Consider the following 21,123-nt stretch of genomic DNA (forward strand, 5'->3'; position numbering starts at 1 on the left):
ACATATGATACGTTTGGCGTTATATTAACTTAGTAAATTCTTTAGCTAGAATTCTTCTGTAATAACTAAATTCTCAACTAAATAAAGATGAGATCTCAGACTTTGAAAGTTTCTGTCATGAGGCCTCAGATTAACCGAATGAAAATAAAAGAAAATTTACGCAAGCGCTGACCAAGACTATTATCATAAATTGTAAATAGACTGCACTTAAATAGCGCCTTTCTAGTCCTCAGTCCACTAAAAGCACCGTACGCTACATGCCACATTCACCCATTCATACACGGAAGCACAGCATTGAGGTCAATGTGGGGTTCATCTTTGGGGTGTCTTGCTCACAGACACTTGCTCAAGGACAGTAATTTGCGGGCACCCTCCCAGGTTAATCCAGCCCTGCTCCTGATACTGTAGGGTTGAGGAGTTGAAACCGCTTCTGGGAATGAACTCCTCCTGAACCTCCTTTAAATATGAATCAGAGTTTATCTTTCACTTGTTTCAGAGTCACAAAGACATAATTCCCTCTGAGACGAGTCTTTCACCAGCATGAGAGGAAACGACGTCAAGTTAAAGTGATGTGAGAGGATTTCTGAATTCTTCTCTTAGCTATATTTAACCCATGTTTAGTATGATAGGGGAAAAATGCCTAAACATCTGTTCTGATTGGTCTAAAGTCTTGGAATTTGGTACAGACATACTTTGGGTGAGTATCTAACAGCACAAACTTTACATTTTTGGATCACATGAATAATCACTTTTATCACTGGTGAAAGTTGGAATTTTTGATTTTGAAAAATCCTTTTTTAACTGCATATGTGTGCATGTCTTTGATATTCAATTTCTAGATATAAATAGTTGATTGTGCTCATGGTAGTTTCTGAGATACAACCAATTTCTTACATTTTTGTGTGTAACTTCTATCTATATGGAATATATAGATAGGTGCATGTGTGTACTGATAATAATGAATATACCTCACTTTTTATTGCTTATTCTGGGGCATTTTTTATAATTTTAAGAAAAAAACAGTAGTCCCACATGTCGAAAGATTAAATATAGTATAATTAGACTAAAAAAATAAGTTGGGAGCACAAATGGGTTAAAGGAAGGAAGAATGTTTTTACAAGATGAAACCCACACATATAAGCGTTCTTTGGATACATTACACTGCCAATAAAGCGCTGTGTGGTTCTTGTTTAAGTGAGCATGCATATTTAATCGTTAGTGTGACTGTACCTTTCTGTAAGTTTAATTCTTTTTGTGAGTAGTTTAATGTTGGTTTCAGGAGTGCGATTTGTCCACTAAAGCACACTAGACTGTGGAGACTAAACTCACTTAAACACTGAGGGGAAAAACACACTATTAAAAACGTTGTAAGTGTTTGTGATGAAATATTTCTGCTTTAAACTTTACTACACTCTGTAATGGGCCTGCAGATGCTTTGGGTTTATGTGTCTTTATGCCCATACTGGCACATTTGATAGCTTTTATGTGTATTTGCCTACAACAAGCGGTTTTACTATGCACTTTATATGTATCAGGGCCATATTTTCGTGTTCACGTTCTTCCTCCTATATTCATTGTTGAAGTCTGAGGGAGGGGGGGCTTTGCTTTGAAAAGTGTCCGCTTGTGCTCTGAGCAGCACCTTGTCAAGAGAGAAACAGAACTGAACAAGACAGTGATGGATTTAGTAAAGAAAAAAAGTTGGGAAAGAGAAGAAAATAGCGACAGAAACATTCCTTCCTCACTAACCACAGGGCGAAGTGTGCAGGGTTCAGTGTGTGTGTGTGTGTTTATGTGTGTGTTTGGTCCCCGGGGGTGACAATCTCAGTATGAACTCTCTGAACTTATTCTGTTTCTAAACTGAATACAGTCAAATATTTCCCATCAGTGCTGCTGTGCAGGAGTTTGCTGTGTGTTGAAATGTGTGTGAAATGTATGTGTTAACGTAGTGCAGTGCATATTTGTGTGAGTGAACCCGCTCACCTCTCCGTCTGCCCATTCGTCCTTGGCATTCTGCTCACACACACTGATATCACAACATGGACTCCGATAGATGCAACAGGAGGACAGAGAGGGAAGAATAAAACGCAGAGAGAGAGGGAGAGAAAGGGAGGTAGAAACTCTCAAACTGGCAGACGAAACAAAGAGATGTGAAAAAACTGAAGCAGACTGAAAAGAGAAGTTCATCCAAAGGCCAAAATTTAATAATAGTTGAGAGAGAATTGGTATTAAAGGATAAATCAGTTCCTCTGAAAAAAGCACTTCTCACACAGATCTGGTTTTCATTTGTCAGTCTCACAGACTCAATACATGCTGCATCCATCAAAATAGCTTGAGTTTCATTTTTCATTTCAAATACAGATAGTTTTAATTGTTTGAGTTCACACAGAGTGTGAAAGTTTGGTCAAAGTATAAAAGCTAAAAGCTCTGCAACTTTAAAGAAAGTTTTATTAACAAAGATTTAATATATCCCTCCTGTATTTTATTAAACCTTCATACTTTTGGATAGTCTGAAGTCAGGCACTAATGGTGACTTAAAGGACTAGTGTGTAAGCAGTAATATTGGCAGAAATGGAATATAATATTCATAGCTTTTAGTGTATAATCACCTAAAAAAAAGATTTGAGAATTAGAATAAGCGGTTTATATCAAGCGGCAACCTCCGTGGCTGACACTGTGTCAAAAACTGCACTTTCTTGAACGGCCACTTGAGGCTGGCTCCAGCAGTGAGTCAATCTCCATAAGGCGGCTGGTTTTTAGTAGTCAGGCTTCATTCAGTTCCACCTCTTTGTCCATGTTTGGATTAGCCGGGAGCCGGTGGAGTCAGGACTGCCAAGATGGCAACGTCCACACTTAACTAGATAGGGTCCACTGTAGGTTCTCCTACACGCTTGGATGGGAAGGGTGAGTGGAGGGATTATCAGTTCGTTACAACCCTGGTCCTTTAAATCATCACAATGTTTTCTCTCATTTATTCATGTAGATTAAAGGGCTGAATTACCTGCGCTACAATGACTGACATGTTAAATTAAGGATAATGTACTTTCATTTCCACGCCACTAACGGAAATACTGTTTTCATTCCACTAATTAACTCCAATCACTTCTACTTTGCTGCTTTTTTAAACATCAATGAAAGGCAACACATTCCTCAGATGTTTTAAATTAAAAGCATAACAGAAAGGGGAATGATTGTCTTCTGAGCGACTTTCATGTTTAGTATAAATTCAAATTAAGTTAGTGAGCAAGGCAAACAAGACAGGATCAAACTAGGGGGAACATATTTCATTGTGGCTGCACCATCGGGCAACCAATCCCAGCCGAGGAGATCCCGTCCGGGTTCGGACAGATTTTCATAGCATGTACCTTGGGCATGAAATTAGTTATCCATTGATTGAATTAAAGACCATTATAAAGAATGTAGTGACGGACGTTTGAATAGTTGTTCTAGTGTTTTATTGTGGATTTTTCTCTATATCATGTTCTATATGTTGTATTGTATTATGTTGTGATTTTGTATAGCAGCTACCTTGGCTGGCTCTCATAAGATATTTTGATCTCAATGGAACTTGGTAAAATAAAGGTAAAATAAAATAAATAAGACGATGATCTACCTGTAGGGCTAAACCTGGGTAAAAACATTCACAATAGCACCATTTCAGATTCACTCTGTATGACTGTGGGATAGGACTGAGACTAAATAAAATGTTATCTTGCAGGCGCACAGTGAGAGGAAAAGAGAACAAAAGATGTCAAAGGCTGAGCTGTGTGTGTTTCTAACAGCCGGTGGAGCCACAGGTATCGCTTTAGTCGTTCATGTTACAGGGCAACATATGGCAGAGATAAGAATCTGAGACAGGAAGTGAGCTTACAGAGATGAAGAGAAGAGGAGACAAGAGAAAAGAAGAGGAGAGGAGAGGCAGGGACATATGTATATATGCAGTTATCAAGGCCGTTATAAATACATCCCAACAGTATTTGCAGACAGGGAGTCAGGCTGTGTGTTGTCAGACGACACACTGGCGCTGTGCGAGAGATGACATCATTGAATGGATGCTGGGAGCTTGTTCAGTGTTCAGGGAGGAGGAGGAGGAGGGAGTGGAGGAGGAGGAGGAGGAGGAGGAGGATGGTGCTGGAAAGAAATTTTCTGTGGGTGTGATGTACATCTTTGAATTTAGTCGACTTTGAGTACAGCAACTAGCAGTTCATTAAAAATCATCGTTTGGTGGATATGATGGTTTTCTGATTCTGATGCAATGTCTTATTCAACAGTACAGTAGAAGAAGCATAAATGTGTGTTTAGATATCTGTTATTAATATTCAAGGTTTCAGTGGAAAGATCAGGATGTGTTTTCAACACAGACTCAGTTCTGGATTTGGGCAAATCAGGTCATCAGATCAACCAGATATCTGCCAGTCTTACTTTGATCTTAACACACAGATGTGAATTTTTCTCTTTGCCTACCCCACATTTTACTGTTCTGAAGTTCCCCAAACAAAGACATGGCCAACACTGGTATTGTACAAAAGCCCATTTGAGCGCTCCAGGCTCAGACTCCATTGTGTAGAAGGACCTTCAAAACTTTCAGCGTGACCTTCTGTGATCAGTTGGGTCTGTTGAGGTAGGCCTTTGTCAAGGGAACAGTCACCATCAGGACTCTCTTTGACATCTCTTTGAGGTGTAACGCCTTGATTCCACTGGGCACGGTTCTGCGATGTGTTTGTGACGCTGTGTTTGTGACGCTGTTGTTGTCTGTCTTCCAGGCGACTTCATTCCCCACCAAGTGGATTTTTGTTAACTTTTTGTTGATTTGGTTATGTGCTCCTTACATGGGTAATTAGGCTGCATAGTTAAATTGTTTCCTTTTTGTGTGTTGTTACTATTGGGAGTCTGCACAGGGTGTTTTATTTTCAAAGTTGACCAGATTCTCTATTCTCTATCTGACTTCCTGCCAGCTCAATCTGCTGTAGAGAATGGTCTATTTTTGATGGAAGCCCATCAAGTATTCTCTGCGGAGCAGAACGTACAGCCACTTCTGGGACGCTTATGAAACACACTGCGGCACTTCTGGTGGAAACACGAGCATCGCCTAGAACGGCAGCAATCAGCTCTGGCAGCCGCATCGCAGCCATGCTCGGTGGAATCAAGCAGGAACTCCTTGCAGAGGTGTTTGAGGATGCAAGTCTCTGCCTTATAAGCCCGGCCACACCTTCAGCATCACTGGCCATCCTAGATCTACCTAATGACGTGGATGGTGGTGAACTTCTGAAACCCTAGGCAGGAGTTTGTGACTGGTCTTTGCAGTCACAGTGTGGACATTATGACTTGGGGTTGGGATTCAGTGTCAATTAAGAAGGTTCAGGAGGGCTTGTGTACTCAGTGGTGTTGAGAAGGACACAGGTTCGCTTCCAACCGGCGGCCCTTTCCTGCAAGTATTCCCCCTCTTTCTATACCCCCTTTACTGTGTATCTTCAACTGTCCTGTCAAATAAAGGCATAAAAAGCCCCAAATATATCTTAAAACATGTATGTTCAAAAGTGCCCTTGATCAAGGCACTGGCTTAGATCTGGAGTTGGTCCCTGGGCACTATAGGTAGGACACTACAGTAGGATGGGTTAAATGCAAAGGACAAATTCAACTATACATTGTAATGTGTATGAGTGTGCCCTTGAGCAAGGTACCGAACACCTAAGTTCTCCAATGGTGCTGCCACGTGGCAGCCCATCAGTTCAACGTCTCTCCACATTTTCATATCAGTGAGCCCTGTGAATGTAATCATTTTAATGATGTGTGTAAAAAATAGACTTGACTTCTCGACCTAGGATTAATAAAGTTAATCTTAATCTTAATGTAACAATAAAATTGCTTCTTTTCTATTCACTATTGTAAACAGCAAATTCAAACTTAAGAAATACCTGTATCCTCCATCGTAAACTCTATAACCTCAGACACAAACATCAAAATGTAAGACTCTGCAAAATAATATCAATATTAAATGATGTGCTGAAGTCCTCCATCTCTACAATCTCTTCCAATGGCAACTATGACACAGTCAAGGTTAGAAAGACTGGTTATGGGTTCTAAAAAGTTAACTGTGACATGAACTTTGGTCTCCTGCATGACAGTTAGACGAGCTACACGCCCAACCATTACTCCGATCTCCACACCCTTACTTTATGTCTCTCTACAATGAATTCACTACTTCCTGCATTTGCACTGAACACTGGCACTGGACGTAAAAGGGAGAAGCAAAGTATTCAAATATGAACGTAATTTCTAGGATCAGAGCAGCTACAGTTCAGCTCTACACAGACACACACATGCATCTCGAACATCTTGTTTTCTCTCCTAAGATGAAGAAATGCTGAGTGTAACCCCACAGAATAAGAGTGAAAGGCTGCAGAGAGGAGAAAAGAGGCTTTACTTCACGACACTGCAAAACTTGGAACTCAGCCATCAATTTTACCAAATACTCATATTAAGACACAGAGACACACCTCTGCAGCCAGAAGCTTTTATGTTTCCACCTCACGTCCATTGTGCATCAGTTTGTTAGTGTGTGAGTGTGTGTGCATCAGTGTGTTAGTGTATGAGTGTGTGTCCATCAGTGTGTTAGTGTGTGAGTGTGTGGTGGTTGCACTTCTTCGCTCCCCAGCTGACTGTAAAAACACCGGCTTCTAATAGGTTATTGACGGGCGCCAGAGGAAGATGATGACATCACCTCCAACCAATAGCAGGGCTGGGGGGCCGACAGACGACAGGAAGGACGGATGGGGAGGATGGAGGGATGGAGATGGAAGAAAAGAACGGAGAGATGGAGCAGAGGAGGGTCTTTTAATTTGTGTTTTGCTGAACTCAGCGGCTCCTGTCAGCGAGGCAGGGAGGGGAAAAAAGGGACGGTGATGAATGAGTGAATAAAAAAAGGGGAGAGAAAAAGATAGAAGATGAGAAGGGGGGGATTGGAGAGTACATAAAGGAGGAGCAGTGAAATAAAAGATTATTTAATGGCTCCAGGGCTGCAGATTGGTTGATGGGTTGTTAGCACTGAGCTAACGGATTGGATGGGAGGATGGGGAAGAGAGAAAGTCTCCCCATCTATCTGAGGATTCTCATCACGTCTGCTCAAGTTTGAGAAATGATTACACAAACATAAGTGATTATTGATTGTTTATGTGTGTGGATGAGCTGCAGCATGTCTCTATATGTTTACATATCTGTGTATATGTTGTAAGTGTGTACAGTTTGTATTGAGGACAGTATATTCTGCTACAGTCTGAGCCAACATGAGTCATCGTTTCCAAAACAGAGACTGCCCACTCGGTGCCTGACAAGTTGGCACAGTGTGTGTCTGTGTGTGTGTGTGTGTGTGTGTTGTTGGTACATCCATGTAATCAGCATAGAAATTCTAACTGGGTCAAAGTGTACAAACAGACACGCAAGACATGGATACAAATACACACAAACCCAGCAGTGATGAAAATGCCCATATGCCCACTTATTCATATACACACACACAGACGTGTTTATGCTTCCATACTTGTAAGGACACTCTTTGAAATAATGCATTGCCTGAATACATAACCTTAAGATGAAGCGAGGACTGTCCAAACTGTTCTCACTTTCTTCTCACGTGCCCCCCCGCCATCCAAAACAAAAACAATCTCCCTCCCTAAAACCTGGTGTCACTTTTCAAAAACGTCCTCACTGTCCAAAAAAATTGCCATCACTATGCAAAATTCTTTCACTTTCCACAAATGTCGTCACCATCAGGGTTTTAAAACTCCTCAGCAGGTCCTCACAAAGATAGAACTATGAGCACAAACACACTCAGAGTTACTGGGCCAACACACTGAGCGATGTGTGGGCACGGCAGAACCAACCGGCTAAAAAAGGCTAGCTATCACCATGGCAACGTCCGGGCCGTGTACCAATCGGAGGTCAACTAGATGAGGTAATGTTCTAGAAAGCTTTCTGAGCCCGTGTGACTCTCTCTCTCCCACACACACACACACACACACACACTCACTTTTGATTTAGGAAAATACTGTACATATGCAGCAAACCAACAAAACAGACAAAAAAAACCCCACACTGACGGATCAATTAGGCGGGATCTGAGGCTGTGGAAGAACCTGAGAGTGCCTGTTCGATGTAACAACTCCCTCTTACATAACATTATTCCATAACTCATGCAGCGCAAACACACAACAAAGAGAAGCAGAGCACTGCAGCAGCTCGATGCTCTTCCTGCAGGGTGATTGATGTTGCATCGTGCTCTAATATTGATCCATGAAATATACCAAACCAGTTCTGCACACACTGATACAAGTCATTAACTACAGTGTCTCACTTCTACATGGTAACAAAAGATTCTTTTTTTGTTTTTTGTTTTTAAGTTTTAGATATCATTCCTGTCAGTTATGATGGTGATGATGCCAAGAGGATCTGGAGAACCAGTCTGTTGTAAACGTCTCCTGGTTAAACTTTGACTTCTAATGTCACTCAGGTTGCAGCAATGACGTCACTGCAAAACAAACTAACTAAATACAGCTCAGCCTTCGAAGCATTTAGGAGACACTTGTTGTTTTCATTCCTTTAAGGGTCTTTGGAACTGATGATAATAATAATAATTGTCTAAAACATTATACCTTGACAAGGTGCAGCTCCTGAACTGAGTTTGTTTTTGTTCTTCAATATGTGATTAAAATAGTGCGTTGACTGGAACTCTTCTTGTCGAATATAGGGGGCGGTTTAGGATAATATATTATATTCCATTTCTGACAATAGATCTGACTGATATTACACACTAGACATTTAACACCTCTATGACCCAACTGAACATTATATGCATCATAAATGTAGACTTCATGGCCTTAATGGATAGCATTAGATTGTACAGGTGTACTAATAAAGTGGCCACTTAGTGTACTAACAGTTGTTCACTATGTGTTGAAAACCTGTGAACAGGAAAAAACTCTAAACAATTTCAAATTGCATTAAAAGCTCATTCACAAAAAATGCATTGCACCAACGGCACCTACAAATAAAGATCAAAAACAGCCACAGGTTCAAAGGATTAATTTATCTCTTTTCTGTTGAGACAGCCATTAGCTTTGACTGCACTGAAACCAGGATAAAGAGAGACTTTACGCACAACCTGACATTTTTACATACTTCTCCTTCATCTCATCTTCCTGTGTAACTCAAACCGACAACTCTGACAGTAAGAAAAGAGAGAGATATTTCTACATGTAACAACAAGGCGAAGAGAAAGAGACACATCTTCCTTCCCTTCTCTTTGGCCTCCCACTTTCCTTCCTCAGGTTTTCTCACACATCACGTAGTCATCAGACCGTCCATCTCTGCCTGCCCTCCCACATTCAAGCCAAACTATTCCTTCGCGTTTGATCACATTACTTCACAGCCACATGTCAACACAAATCTGCACACAAGCAACCGCTTTTCATATATATTCCATAGGATCTGTCCGTATCTATTAGACCACTTACTGTACACAAAGCCGGTGTGACTGCAGGATGTCAGCGGCTGCATTTCTCTGCATTTTCCACCATAACGTGCGTAGGATTTCTCTCATGCAGGCCCCTTTCTGTCTCAACATATATGTGGGTGTGCGTGTCAAGCCTGCATGCCAAATTCCTCTGAGTGCCTACATGTCAGCTCCTCTCAGTCAATTACTCTGAGTATGTGCATGTTTTTGGCCCCATGCTGACCTCCTACTACTGCCCAAGGAGGCCAGGTGCGTGTTCGTATGTGCATGTGTGTGTGATTTCTTCAACACTTAATCTATTCTTCTTGTTCGATACACTGTATTGGATTTGCAGAGTAGTGGACTTTTCTGCAGAAAATTGGACGTGTACTCAGAAAAATATCCATCATAACAAGCCATTTATTCTCATTCTGGGTCTTATGATCCTGACTGCTTTAATCAAAATAATCTTCTGGATAAAACACTTAAACGGGAATTCCCTGGTTCATACAGCCCAAGGTCTGATTTTCAGAATTTCAAACATTAACTGGAAAAATATTACTTTATGAGTCAGGAGTTTAAAGCTGCACCAGGAAAGCATATTCCTCCCTAATAAGAATGTGAAAGTTCATTAAAGAGCAGCAGACAGCCCATAAGTTTATAATATATTTGCCAAGAACTTTCCCAGATCAGTCAGAAAGTGAAAAGGCATTAAAGTCCAAACTTTGGCAGCTCTTCCACATAACGACCACCCTGAATATTACAGTACAAGACATTTCTTGTCATTCTGTTTCTACCTGATAGTCATTATTGATGACATGAGGTCCAGTTACAGTCTCAACTAGTAAAACTCATGATCATTTATTTCTTGGTGAGCTTTTTGTGACACCCGAGAAGACAAATGAACACACAATTGCAGAGCAGTGCTGCATGAGCTGCTGTCAGTCAGTGGATTTGATTCTAGGACTGAAACTAATGATTACTTTTATTGTCTATCAATCTGTCAGTTTTTTCCTCCATTAATCGAAGAATGGTGTGGTCCATGAAATGTCAGAAAATTGTAAAACAAAAAGTCAATCACAAAGCCCAATTCGACGTCCTCAAATGTCTTTTTTTTGTCTATAACCCAAAGATATTCAGTTTACTGTCACAAATATTCACATTTTAAACCTTGAACACCAGGTGTTACAATTGAGAGTGCATCAAAACTAGTTAGTAAGCGAGCACAGAAGTCTAAATAGTTAGCTAAAAGTAATGGATAAATGGTTGAAGGAGATAAAATTAACAGATAAATTGTCAAAAATTCTAGCAAAAAATGTAGAAATGATTGAAGAAGTCATATGAAAATTGTCAAAATAGCTAAAAAGTAACAGATAAATGGCTGAAATTGCCAAGAATAATGGATATATGTTTAAAAAAGTTAGATTAAAATGTATAAACAGAGGAAACATCCAAAGTTCAAAGAAACACTGACATGAAAAATGAAAAAATATTCTAATAATATTAACCTGTATATGGCCAGGAGACTTAGCCTGTTAAAAAAGTTCAATACGTTTAAAATGGAACATCACTGGTGTTTATGAAGGGCACCTGACAGGGCTGTGGGGGTACATCGGAACCACCAAACCACCCAAACCCCTCTGGTCTGAGAGTAATAAGCCAGTATGAACACAACAGACCAGCACTGTAAAACAATGATTCTTTGTTTTCCTTGTACAAGTGAACTGAAGCAAAGGTGTGAAAGTGACCTCAACAATAGTTCATGAATTACTTTGAACAGCAGAAAAGTTACTTTAAGGTCTCACTGAACTGTGAGAACAAAAACTACAAATCATTCTTGTAAGTGGAGACAATGGAGAGACTAATGACTCCACTTGATGTGCCGGTGAGTCAGCATAAATCTGTTTCATGTACATGTCACACCATGCAGGTTAGAACGAATGGGCTACCTGCACTAAATAACCTTTTTCCAATCACTAGCATCAAACTGTAGGTGATAATTAATGTTTTTGTCCTCATTCCCTCTCTCTCTCCTTTCCTCCTTTCTCTCATCCTCAGAGTCTAGAGTCTGATTTTGTGAGCACCCCACCTCCATCCCAAAATAAAGTACGGAGTCAGAGCACTCCCTGGTGGTGCAAAAACTGAACTTCAGCAACTCAAACTTGGAAACTTTTTTTGTCTTGAGTGACTTTGGCTGCAACCTCAGCAGCTTGATACGAGTCGCTCTCAGCAGGAGTTCGGTTTAAGTACAAAGAGGAGAGCTTCGGCTGCTGGTGATGAGCCATTTATTGCTTCTACAGTGCGGAGATTCACAGAACTCAGACTAGATATACTCTTAATCTTTTACTGCAACTGAAAAAATACCACAAAATATGTTGCTGTGCAGGCAGATAATCACATCTATAGAATCTTTAAAGCCCCTTACACTCAAACAATAGTGTTTATTCTTGATGTTTGATTGATGTCTGTGCAGACTTTGACACTAGAAGGATGTTTTCACATACACCTGCTTCTGGGCTACTGTAGAAACATGGCGGTTAAAAATGGCGGACTCCGTAGAAAAGGACCCGCTGCCTCTGTAGATAAAAACCTCTCATTCTAAGGTAACGAAAACACAACAATTGCTTATTCTTCACGGTGATGTATAAACTAATAACAAACCTACCTCTGTGAATATTTAATTGTCCATTAATAGCTCCTCCTCAATGTTATACACTGGACCTTTAATACGTGTCTTCCTCCTCTTTGTCTCCACATATTTCACTTTAATGCGTGTTTGTAGGTGTTTGCCATGTGTCTTGAACCTTCAATGTTAGCAACAGGACATGAAGGTCAATTGTTAAATTTGTAAAACAATATTATGGTTATATTATATTATATGCCTGGCTAATCTTAATTTAAAATTGTATATAATTCATTTGATGTAATATTTATATACTTGATTTACAGACAGGATCTAAGATGTGTTTGGGAGATAAATTGTAATTTGATTCTTTTATTTGTTCAGAACCAAGACAATCACCACATTAAGAACGCTGCAATCATTCTGTGGATGAATAAAACAGATAATTGATGGCAATCTTGTTTCCTTGGAGTTTGTGTAACATTATATCCATAACAGGCTCCCTCTATAGATAAAAACTGCTCATTCTAAGGTAACGAAAACACAACGACAAATCTCTCCTCGCACACAAATCGCCACACGCATTGGCAGATCTTTCCCGGCTGAAGTGAAGCAAAAGTAACGTGTAAAAAAAAACAACTAAGAGTCCCGCCTGAGTTGTAACCAATGCATTGTCTGTATTTCCAGCTCTTGGAGCAAATACTTCAGCTATTAATATAAACGTGAGCACTTACAGATTTGTCTATATATTCAGAAATCTGAATACAGATTTGTAGATTTTTTTTTTTACAAATTTCCAAATCGGATTACGTGCACACGGATTCTGAAAACACATTTGCAGATTCTTGTACACATTCACAAATCTCAGTACATTCTTTTACACATTTACAAATCTGATTACGCACACACCAATTGAGACACAGTTTGTATATAGTTTTGCTATAATAATAGCTCCATACCTGTGACTTTTATGTGCCGTACTGATGAGTTGACTGGCTGCGACATGGGTTGCTTCATATATTACTGGGTTCTTACACATTTACAATTCCAACAAAGTTTATTCAAACAACACAACCTTGTTTTGACAAAAAATGAGATGGCAGCATAAATTAATCAGGAATGTAAAGTAATAAGAAAAAGTTTGTTTTTGTTTGCCCTGTGCTGTACTATAGGACAAAATAACTGAAAGCATATTTTTACAGACTGATCTGACCTCTACAACCCAAAAAGGCTCGCATTTACACTGTGGTTAAACAAAATTTTCTTTGTGCACATGAAATTCTTTCTTTAAATCAATCTATCTGTCTGTCTATCTATCTAACCTTGGGCTGCTGTGGCATTTCATTCAGTTGAGACGTCTTGGAAGTTTTACAGAAAAAATACTCGGCTCAACCTGGTAAGAATGGTACCACAACCTTTATGTAAATGTACCTCAGGAGCTTATTCAGACACGACCGACATCTAAAATTATCACCGGTTTCTGTAATGAGGTGCATGTCTGAAAGGGGCTTTACTCTGATTTGCTCAGCTTTGTCTCTCTTCTTTCTGGGCTGTTCTGAGTGTATGACATTGTACATGATGATACAGGGGTGGAAAAATATAGTAAAGGACACCGGTAAGAACTTTTACTATACTGTGCTGAGGAAAAGGAGTTGCATCTTCCATCAGTGTCAAGACCAAGCTCAAAGTTCAGTTCACACAGATTAACCATCTGTGGTTGGCGCACACACCGGTGCGTTTTTGCAATGTTTTCATTAATATCTATAGTGTCGTCTGCCTTACAGCATGCCTAATTGGTAGGTTTGTGTATCCGTCTAAAGACTTGAATTTTGAATGAATTTTAAGCACCAAATATTGGTCCACATGAGTAAAGGTGTGTTTGCGCAATAGATTTAAAGAATTTCAAAAATCTGACTTCATTTTTTTCAATAACTCTTTACGCAGTGCTCTAGGACAAATAGTGCCTCATAAAACAGATATATTTTAATGAGCTGCTTCACAAATCTTTGATTTGGCTCGTGGTCTTATGGTGAAACCACAAACACTCATTTCTTATCTTTGTGTTTCTCTGTAGAGACATTGGGTGTCCACGCAGGCGTGTAAAGATGATCTTTAACTATAGACTGTATAATAACTTTCTTAACCATCCCCGAGCTGGCTTTCCTCTGTCTTCAAATGACACAATAAATATTCTTAAAATACCTTGTACTATGGGAAATCTGTCCTAATAATACAGTTAAGAGTACTTTAGCTACCATGCAGTTGCCATAACGGTGATTTACCCCTTTAGAAGCATTTATATTGAAATTTTAAGAAAAACTAATATACCGTATGTTAACATCCGTCCTTCATATTATACCATCATAAAATTTTATCTGTAAATTAAACTGAAGCCTTTGCATTTATAATAAAACTCCACATAAGAATCCAGAAGCAGTTAATTGTGTCAAAGTACTGATGGTCAGAGGGAGATAACTGAGCCCATCAGAAGTTTTCTGAGCCGAAGACATCATCTTTAGGTTGCTTGTTTTACCCGACCAACAGTTCCAATCTCAATTCAGTCTCTTATGAACAGAGAAATGTAGCAAACCCTGACATCTGATTCAATTTCTCTTCTTCAATTAATTAATTTTGATTAATTTCGTGTGTGTACCTGAGTCCAGAGCCTGACGCAGCTCTGCAGGTCCACTGGAGGCTGGAGGAGCTCGATACAGAGACTCACTGTTCAAACCTGCACAAAGAACAAACACAGTAGAAGAGAGGGGTGAGACGTCAGCTTAGTGAATTGCTGGGTGTCAGCCTGGAAACATTGTTCCTTTAGGCTATGACAGACATATATAAGATGTATATATTATGCTTTACAAATGATGTAAAGTCTGCTATTATGGCTCCAGGTTACTGATGCTGTGTTAAATTACATTTTTCATTTGCTCCAGCTGAATTAAACAATGCATCACCTGCTGCCCTCAGAGGGTGAAAATATAACATTTATTCCTTATGTGAGAGGAAGCTGAGGTGTTCTTACTTATAAGCCACTTTAGAAATGAAATACTGTTGATGTAATAGTGAAATGAGAACATGGATATTAATCTGTCTGTTTGTTACATAAGGAGCTGGATTCAAGATATTGTTAGCCTAGTTTAGCAAAAAGATTAGCAGCATGGGGATATAGCTGTGTGCTGTTTCCTGAAGTCTTGTCGTCCAGTTAAGTTTCCAAGTTTGATAAAATGGTGCCAGTAGCAAGTGTAAACCTATTGTGACTTCCCCCAACTGGTTTGTGGAGCACCGTTTTCAGAGCCAGTGTCCGTTCAGCTGTTACTTGGGACTTTGCCCATCAGCAATCTGTGCTGTGTGCATTTCATTTTGCCCTCATACCAATCATAAACCGCTTTGCCAAACAACGATGCAAGGTTACTAATATTACCTGCCTTTGACAGTCAAAACATGCAGAAAAATATTATCAATGTTTGTTAAAGCTGCAGTAGGTACATTTTATGTGAACTTCCACTATATCTGGACAGAAGTACACGAGATAGATAATCTATGAAAAAATCTGGTTCCTGTGGCTCTTCCTAGTGCTCCTAATGGCATTTGCAAGAATGCATGAGGCCTGAATTGACTCATTCCCAGCATCAGTATTTGACAACATGGGAATGAGACTCAACAATCAGCTATCTTTCTTGGCTCTGATTGGTTGTTTTCGTTCAGGCCTGATGGATTATCTGTCTAATGTTCTACTGTAAGAATATAGTGAAAGTTCCAGCTAATATGAGAGTTATTTTTTTTGTAAAAGTTACCTACAGCAGCTTTAACTGGTCTCCTGTCATTTTGCAACCCCAGGCTGAGTACCCCTCGTCTAACAAATATGATCGCTACAGTTGTCTGTATTCTCTCACCGTGTTTCTCGATGGCTTCGATGAGTCTCCAAACGACCACAGGAGCCGCTTCAGACAGAAGCTCCGCCTCCACACCTGAGAGACAAAGAGAGAAAGAGAGATTATTATTTTTTATTAATTCACATAAAACAACAACCAAGCGTCCCCCAACTATTTATTTATTAATGATGTACAATAAACAACATTAACTTTTAATGTGCCTGCCTTCTGTGCTTTGCATAAACTAATTATTTTAGAAGGAAAGTTTTACTCAACTGGAACAAATGACTCTATAGATCTAAGTCAAGGTGGGAGATTATTATGTAAAGAATAAATAAAAATCTTTTATTTGTATTTAATTTATATTGTATCTGTAAGTCGTCAGACATCTGTCTCGGAAGTCAATATCACACATAGTAACATTGTGCTAAATCACATTGAATGAAAAAAATAAAAAGCAAAAAGCAAGAAATAAAAAAAAAGCTGTTAAAAGCTGCCGAACAGTTCTGAAGAATAATTCAAATTCTTTCCTCAGTTATTAAACCAGCAAGACCAAAAATATTTTCTCAGCTATTTCTGCTATTCATCCACATACACAGATAAACCCAGAGAATGTGTGAGGCTGTGTGTGTGTGGCTGTGCCCTCCAGGAAGTGTGTACTGCTGTCTGAATAACCATAACACACACACACACACACACACACACACACACACACACACACAGCAGGATAGAGACATTTTAAATGTCAGCGTTGAGTTCATGCTCAGGTCAAAACTTTACATGCCACAGGCTGATGGCATGACAAACACCACACACACATTTCTATTTACGTACACAGGGAAACATGTTCAGCCCAGATTTTTTCTGTTGCAACACAATTTCATGTGAAAGTTAAGATGAAATAAAACATCAAGCATTAGAGCAGCAGGCAAATTCCCCTGCTGGAAACAAGACATGTGGTTTTATTGCACTGATACTATATGTATCAGGAGCGGCCAAACTGACCATGAAAATATTCACAAAATTTAAATATCATGCATGTGCTGCCTGACAGTAGTTAATCAGCTGGAGTGGAAGTAAAAGGTTAAGCAACATGTGGGATTTGATTATAGTCCCACAAGCTGCAGCGGCAGCTGTCATAACATCCACTATTGGGAATCAATTAGATAGAGGAAAGAGAGAATTTACCAATTAAGGGTTACTATGCAAATTGCTCAGCTAATGCAGAATGCACTGTGGTGGTGGAGAACAGAGAACAGAACAGAAACAGGGGAGTGGAAGTTGATGGAGGTATGATGGAATCCCAGTTTCTCTGTCACATTCATACTCTTACATCCTATATTTTCAACATGTGAAGTCAAGGACACAATGTGGCATTGAAGTTGAAGTTGAAGTTTGAGTTGTGGAAACACTGTAACTCAAATCAAAACACAGTGAACAAAGTAGTGCATCAGTTTTTTCCACTCCAACCTTACATTTATACTGTATAAGCACCAATAACTGACAGAAAAAAGAACTTAGGCAATGTTCTTAGGCACCAACATTAAATGATGTATATTATTTAATGTAATTTATTAATTATTAGCTTCTCCTGTCTAGATCACCCATGTTTTCTCCTTGTGTGACAAAGTAATGTAATCCAGTTGGAAATTCCGTTGCGTAGGATGTTAATTTGACCGTCTTCTCTTGTCTACTAAAAAATCTGAATCAATCAGAAAATTTACACTATACTATACAAATTGGAGAATACTGCATCAGCGGGTCATTTTACTTCTCAAAGGTCAACACAGCTTGACATAAAAGAACCATACACATGCTATTAATGGATAAACAGGCAAGACATAGCATAGTGTAGTGTAGGGTAGCTAATTTCACATATATATATAGTAGTTTGTTGGAATTGTTTGGTAGGTTTTGTGTTAAAGTGCTGCACAAGTGGGATAAAGAACGAAACATCGTCTGCATACAGGATTGCCTTCCGAAATTTGTCCTGCACATATATCACACGTGCCTTTTCAGCCAAAGATCTACAGCCTTTTTAACACGAGGTAATCGCAGTTTGGTTAGGTTTAGGCACCAAAACTACTAGATGAAGTTTCGGAAAAAATTATGGCTTGGGTTGAAATAACTACGTTAAGTTACATAAATCACACAACGTAAGTTCTGCCGCAAGTCATGGACACATGTAACATAATTTATGTAACTTAAAACTTAAAATAACTTAACAGAAACCCTGGTCTCCTGGGTGAAAGTCCTTTGTTTTTATGAGTCATCCATCCACCCCAACACCTCCAGGTGTGGACTGTCTTAACATAGAAGCCTGGTGTGTCTCAAACAGATGTGCCTATGAGATGCCAAGGCTACAAAGCTTCTGTATTTGACAACCAGGGAATGAGAACAAGCTGCTACATTCTTCAGAAATACATTGTAAATTATAAAATAAAAGTTGTTATTCAAATAATGGCCAAGTATGCACAAATAAAGGCCTGAACAGGGTGGCGCTAGCTGTACTATTATGGCTCACAAGGTAAATTATGCATAACATTAACTTCCACAATACCATTTCTATTAATGCAATGAGTGCTCTGAGTTTTTCTTATAAAAAATACAGTTTTAATCCTCTAATTTAAGTCGTTTTTTGTGTTACGCTACGGTCAATGAAACTCAACACTTTCTACAAATATTTCACATTAAAATATTAACACATATGAAAGTGAGGAGGACGCCTATTGAACCACTGGAAGTAGGGCCGCAACAAACTGAATCTGACATTAAGAGTTTGCTTTATAAAATATAAGAAAATACTAAAAACAGCCCATGGTGACATGTCTTTGTATAGTCTGACAAACAGTCCAAAACCCAAAGACATTCAGGTAACTATCATATAAAATCAGGAAAAGCACAAACACCTCACACTGGAGAACCTGGAACCAACACATTGGAAATTCATTCTCTGTGACTAATTAATCAACTAATGGTTTCCACTGTCAACAGAAGGCTTTCATGTACAACATCTCTCTTATTGACGGTATAAGTGTCTGTAACTGTGGGAATGTAGAGTGGAGAAGAGTTAAAGAAAAAATGGACTCCTCTCTACTACAAATACTATGTTTTATATGTTTTTCTGTTTAAGAAACCCATAAATTCAATGTGAGAGTCCGTGAGGAAGACAAAAGGATTTGAATTCAAAAGCAGATTTGCTAACACTTTGAACCTTTTTTTTCTTTGTTGTTTGATGTCGCCTTATTATACAGTGTAATGTATATCCTTCCAGTTTAGTCAAATCCATATCATGGCACATACAGCCTCTCTACCAGTGTACTGTTAATAATCCGTTCATATAGTTTCCCTTTGTTCTGTTTGTACTTTCTTCCTCCGTCTGTCCTGCCTTGCTCACACAACCCGTTCTCATCTCTCTTTCATCCTCTTATTCATCATTTTTTCCGCTCATCATCTCCATCCCTGCTCACTCTCTTCTGCTCACTTACTCCTTCTCACCCCCACTTCCCGGCTCAACAACTCCCTCGCTCTTTTGTTGTGCTGTTGACAGTTGTGTCACATCACACCGCACACACATCCCAGTGAGAGTCACAGCGAGTTAAACGACATGTGTCCCCTGACACACACACACACACACACACACACACACACACACACCTACACACACATAAACACACTCGGATAAACACATGATCCAATAATCTTATTAATCGAACGAAACACATATCTGCTGTGTTTACAGGTGTAAAGACCTGTATGTGCTGCACTGATTGTGTTTTGTATTGTTTTAGGTGTATGTGTGTGTCTCTGTGTGTGTGTGTGTGTGTGTGTGTTTGTGTGTGTGAGCAATAAGAAGTGGCAGAGGAATTTCCGGAGATATAGGTCGTTAAATGTACAGTGCTTCCATTAACGTCACTGTCACAACGTATCACAGAGGTAATATCTCACCCAGAGGAGAAAAAGAATGAGAGGATAAGAGAGGAGTGGAAAGAGAGGAGAGGAGGACAATAGAAACGAGGAAGAGAGAGGAGGAAAAACGAAAAGAGAGAAGAGGAACAAAAGGACAAACAGAAGACAAGAGATGAAGACAAAGGAGAGGAATGTGGAGCAGGACATATAGAAGAAGAGATGGCAAGGAAAAAGAAAAGAGGAAAAGTAATCAACAAAGAGAAAAGAGAAGAGGACAAATTAGGAGGGAAGTGGACAAAAAAGAACAACAGAGACGAGGACAATGGAAAAGAAAAGAAGGGAAGAGGACAAAGAAGAAGAGAACAAAGAAAGACGAGGACAAAAAAGAGAAAAAAATGAGGACAAAGGAGACGAGAAGAAGAAAAGACAACAGAGGTGAGGACAATAGACAAGAGACGGAGGGAAGAGGACAAAATGAGAGAAAAAGAAAACAAAACAGGATTAGAGAGAGCAGGACACAGAGAATAAAAGCAAGGAGGACAGAAGAAGACAAGAACAAAGAGAAAGACAGACAACGAAGGAGAGAACAAAGAGAAAAGAGGACAAGAGAAGAGGAAAAAAGACAAAACAGAAAGGAGAAGACAGAGAAGAGGAAAAAAGACAAAACAGAAAGGAGAGAAAGACAGAGAAGAGGACAAAAGAGTGGAGATAACAGAGAAGATGATAAGTAAGGACACAAACAGAAAAAAAGACAACAGAGAATTAGACAGAAAGAACAGAGGAAGGAGGACAAAAAACATAAGAGATGACAAAAAGGAGGAGAACATAAAGAAAAGGAAAAGAAGAAGACAAAGAAGAAGAATGGAAGGAGAAGGACACTGAGAAGAAGACAAAGAGAAGACAACAGAAAGCAGAAGACAAGAAAAAAGAAGAGACGAGGAGGGACAACAGACAGGAACCGCAGACGTGGAACAATGAAGCTGAGCGGTCGTTCAGCTCTGCAGCAGATCAGCCTCCTACCAGCTCCTATAGAGGACGTATGGAGCCGCACACAAAGGCACACACACATTAACACACATTCAATGCGCGAGCCAGATAAAAACAGGCTGACACACTCATAAACATACAGCTGTGACTGCGAGAGAGACAAAGAGAGGGAAATGCTCCAAGAGTGTGTGTACCAGTATGTGCGTATGTGTGTATATGTGTCAGTATTCAAATCCCCCCCCCCC

General features: G+C 39.5%; 1 protein-coding gene across 1 annotated transcript in view; it reads right to left on the reverse strand.

Moving 5' to 3' along the window:
- The window catches only part of LOC118321959 (phosphatidylinositol 3-kinase regulatory subunit alpha-like), a 115,887-nt gene that overhangs the window by 32,548 nt on the left and 62,216 nt on the right, over positions 1 to 21,123 (reverse strand). The window contains exons 2-3 of the mRNA XM_035653534.1: positions 16,004 to 16,078; positions 14,761 to 14,838 (exon numbers count right to left, since the gene is read on the reverse strand). Coding sequence (XP_035509427.1) covers positions 14,761 to 14,838; positions 16,004 to 16,078 — 153 coding nt within the window. The remainder of the gene's footprint in view (positions 1 to 14,760; positions 14,839 to 16,003; positions 16,079 to 21,123) is intronic.

The sequence above is a fragment of the Morone saxatilis genome, unplaced genomic scaffold, assembly GCF_004916995.1.
Source record: "Morone saxatilis isolate NCDOM2014 unplaced genomic scaffold, NCSU_SB_2.0 Contig12, whole genome shotgun sequence".
NCBI lineage: Eukaryota > Metazoa > Chordata > Actinopteri > Moronidae > Morone > Morone saxatilis.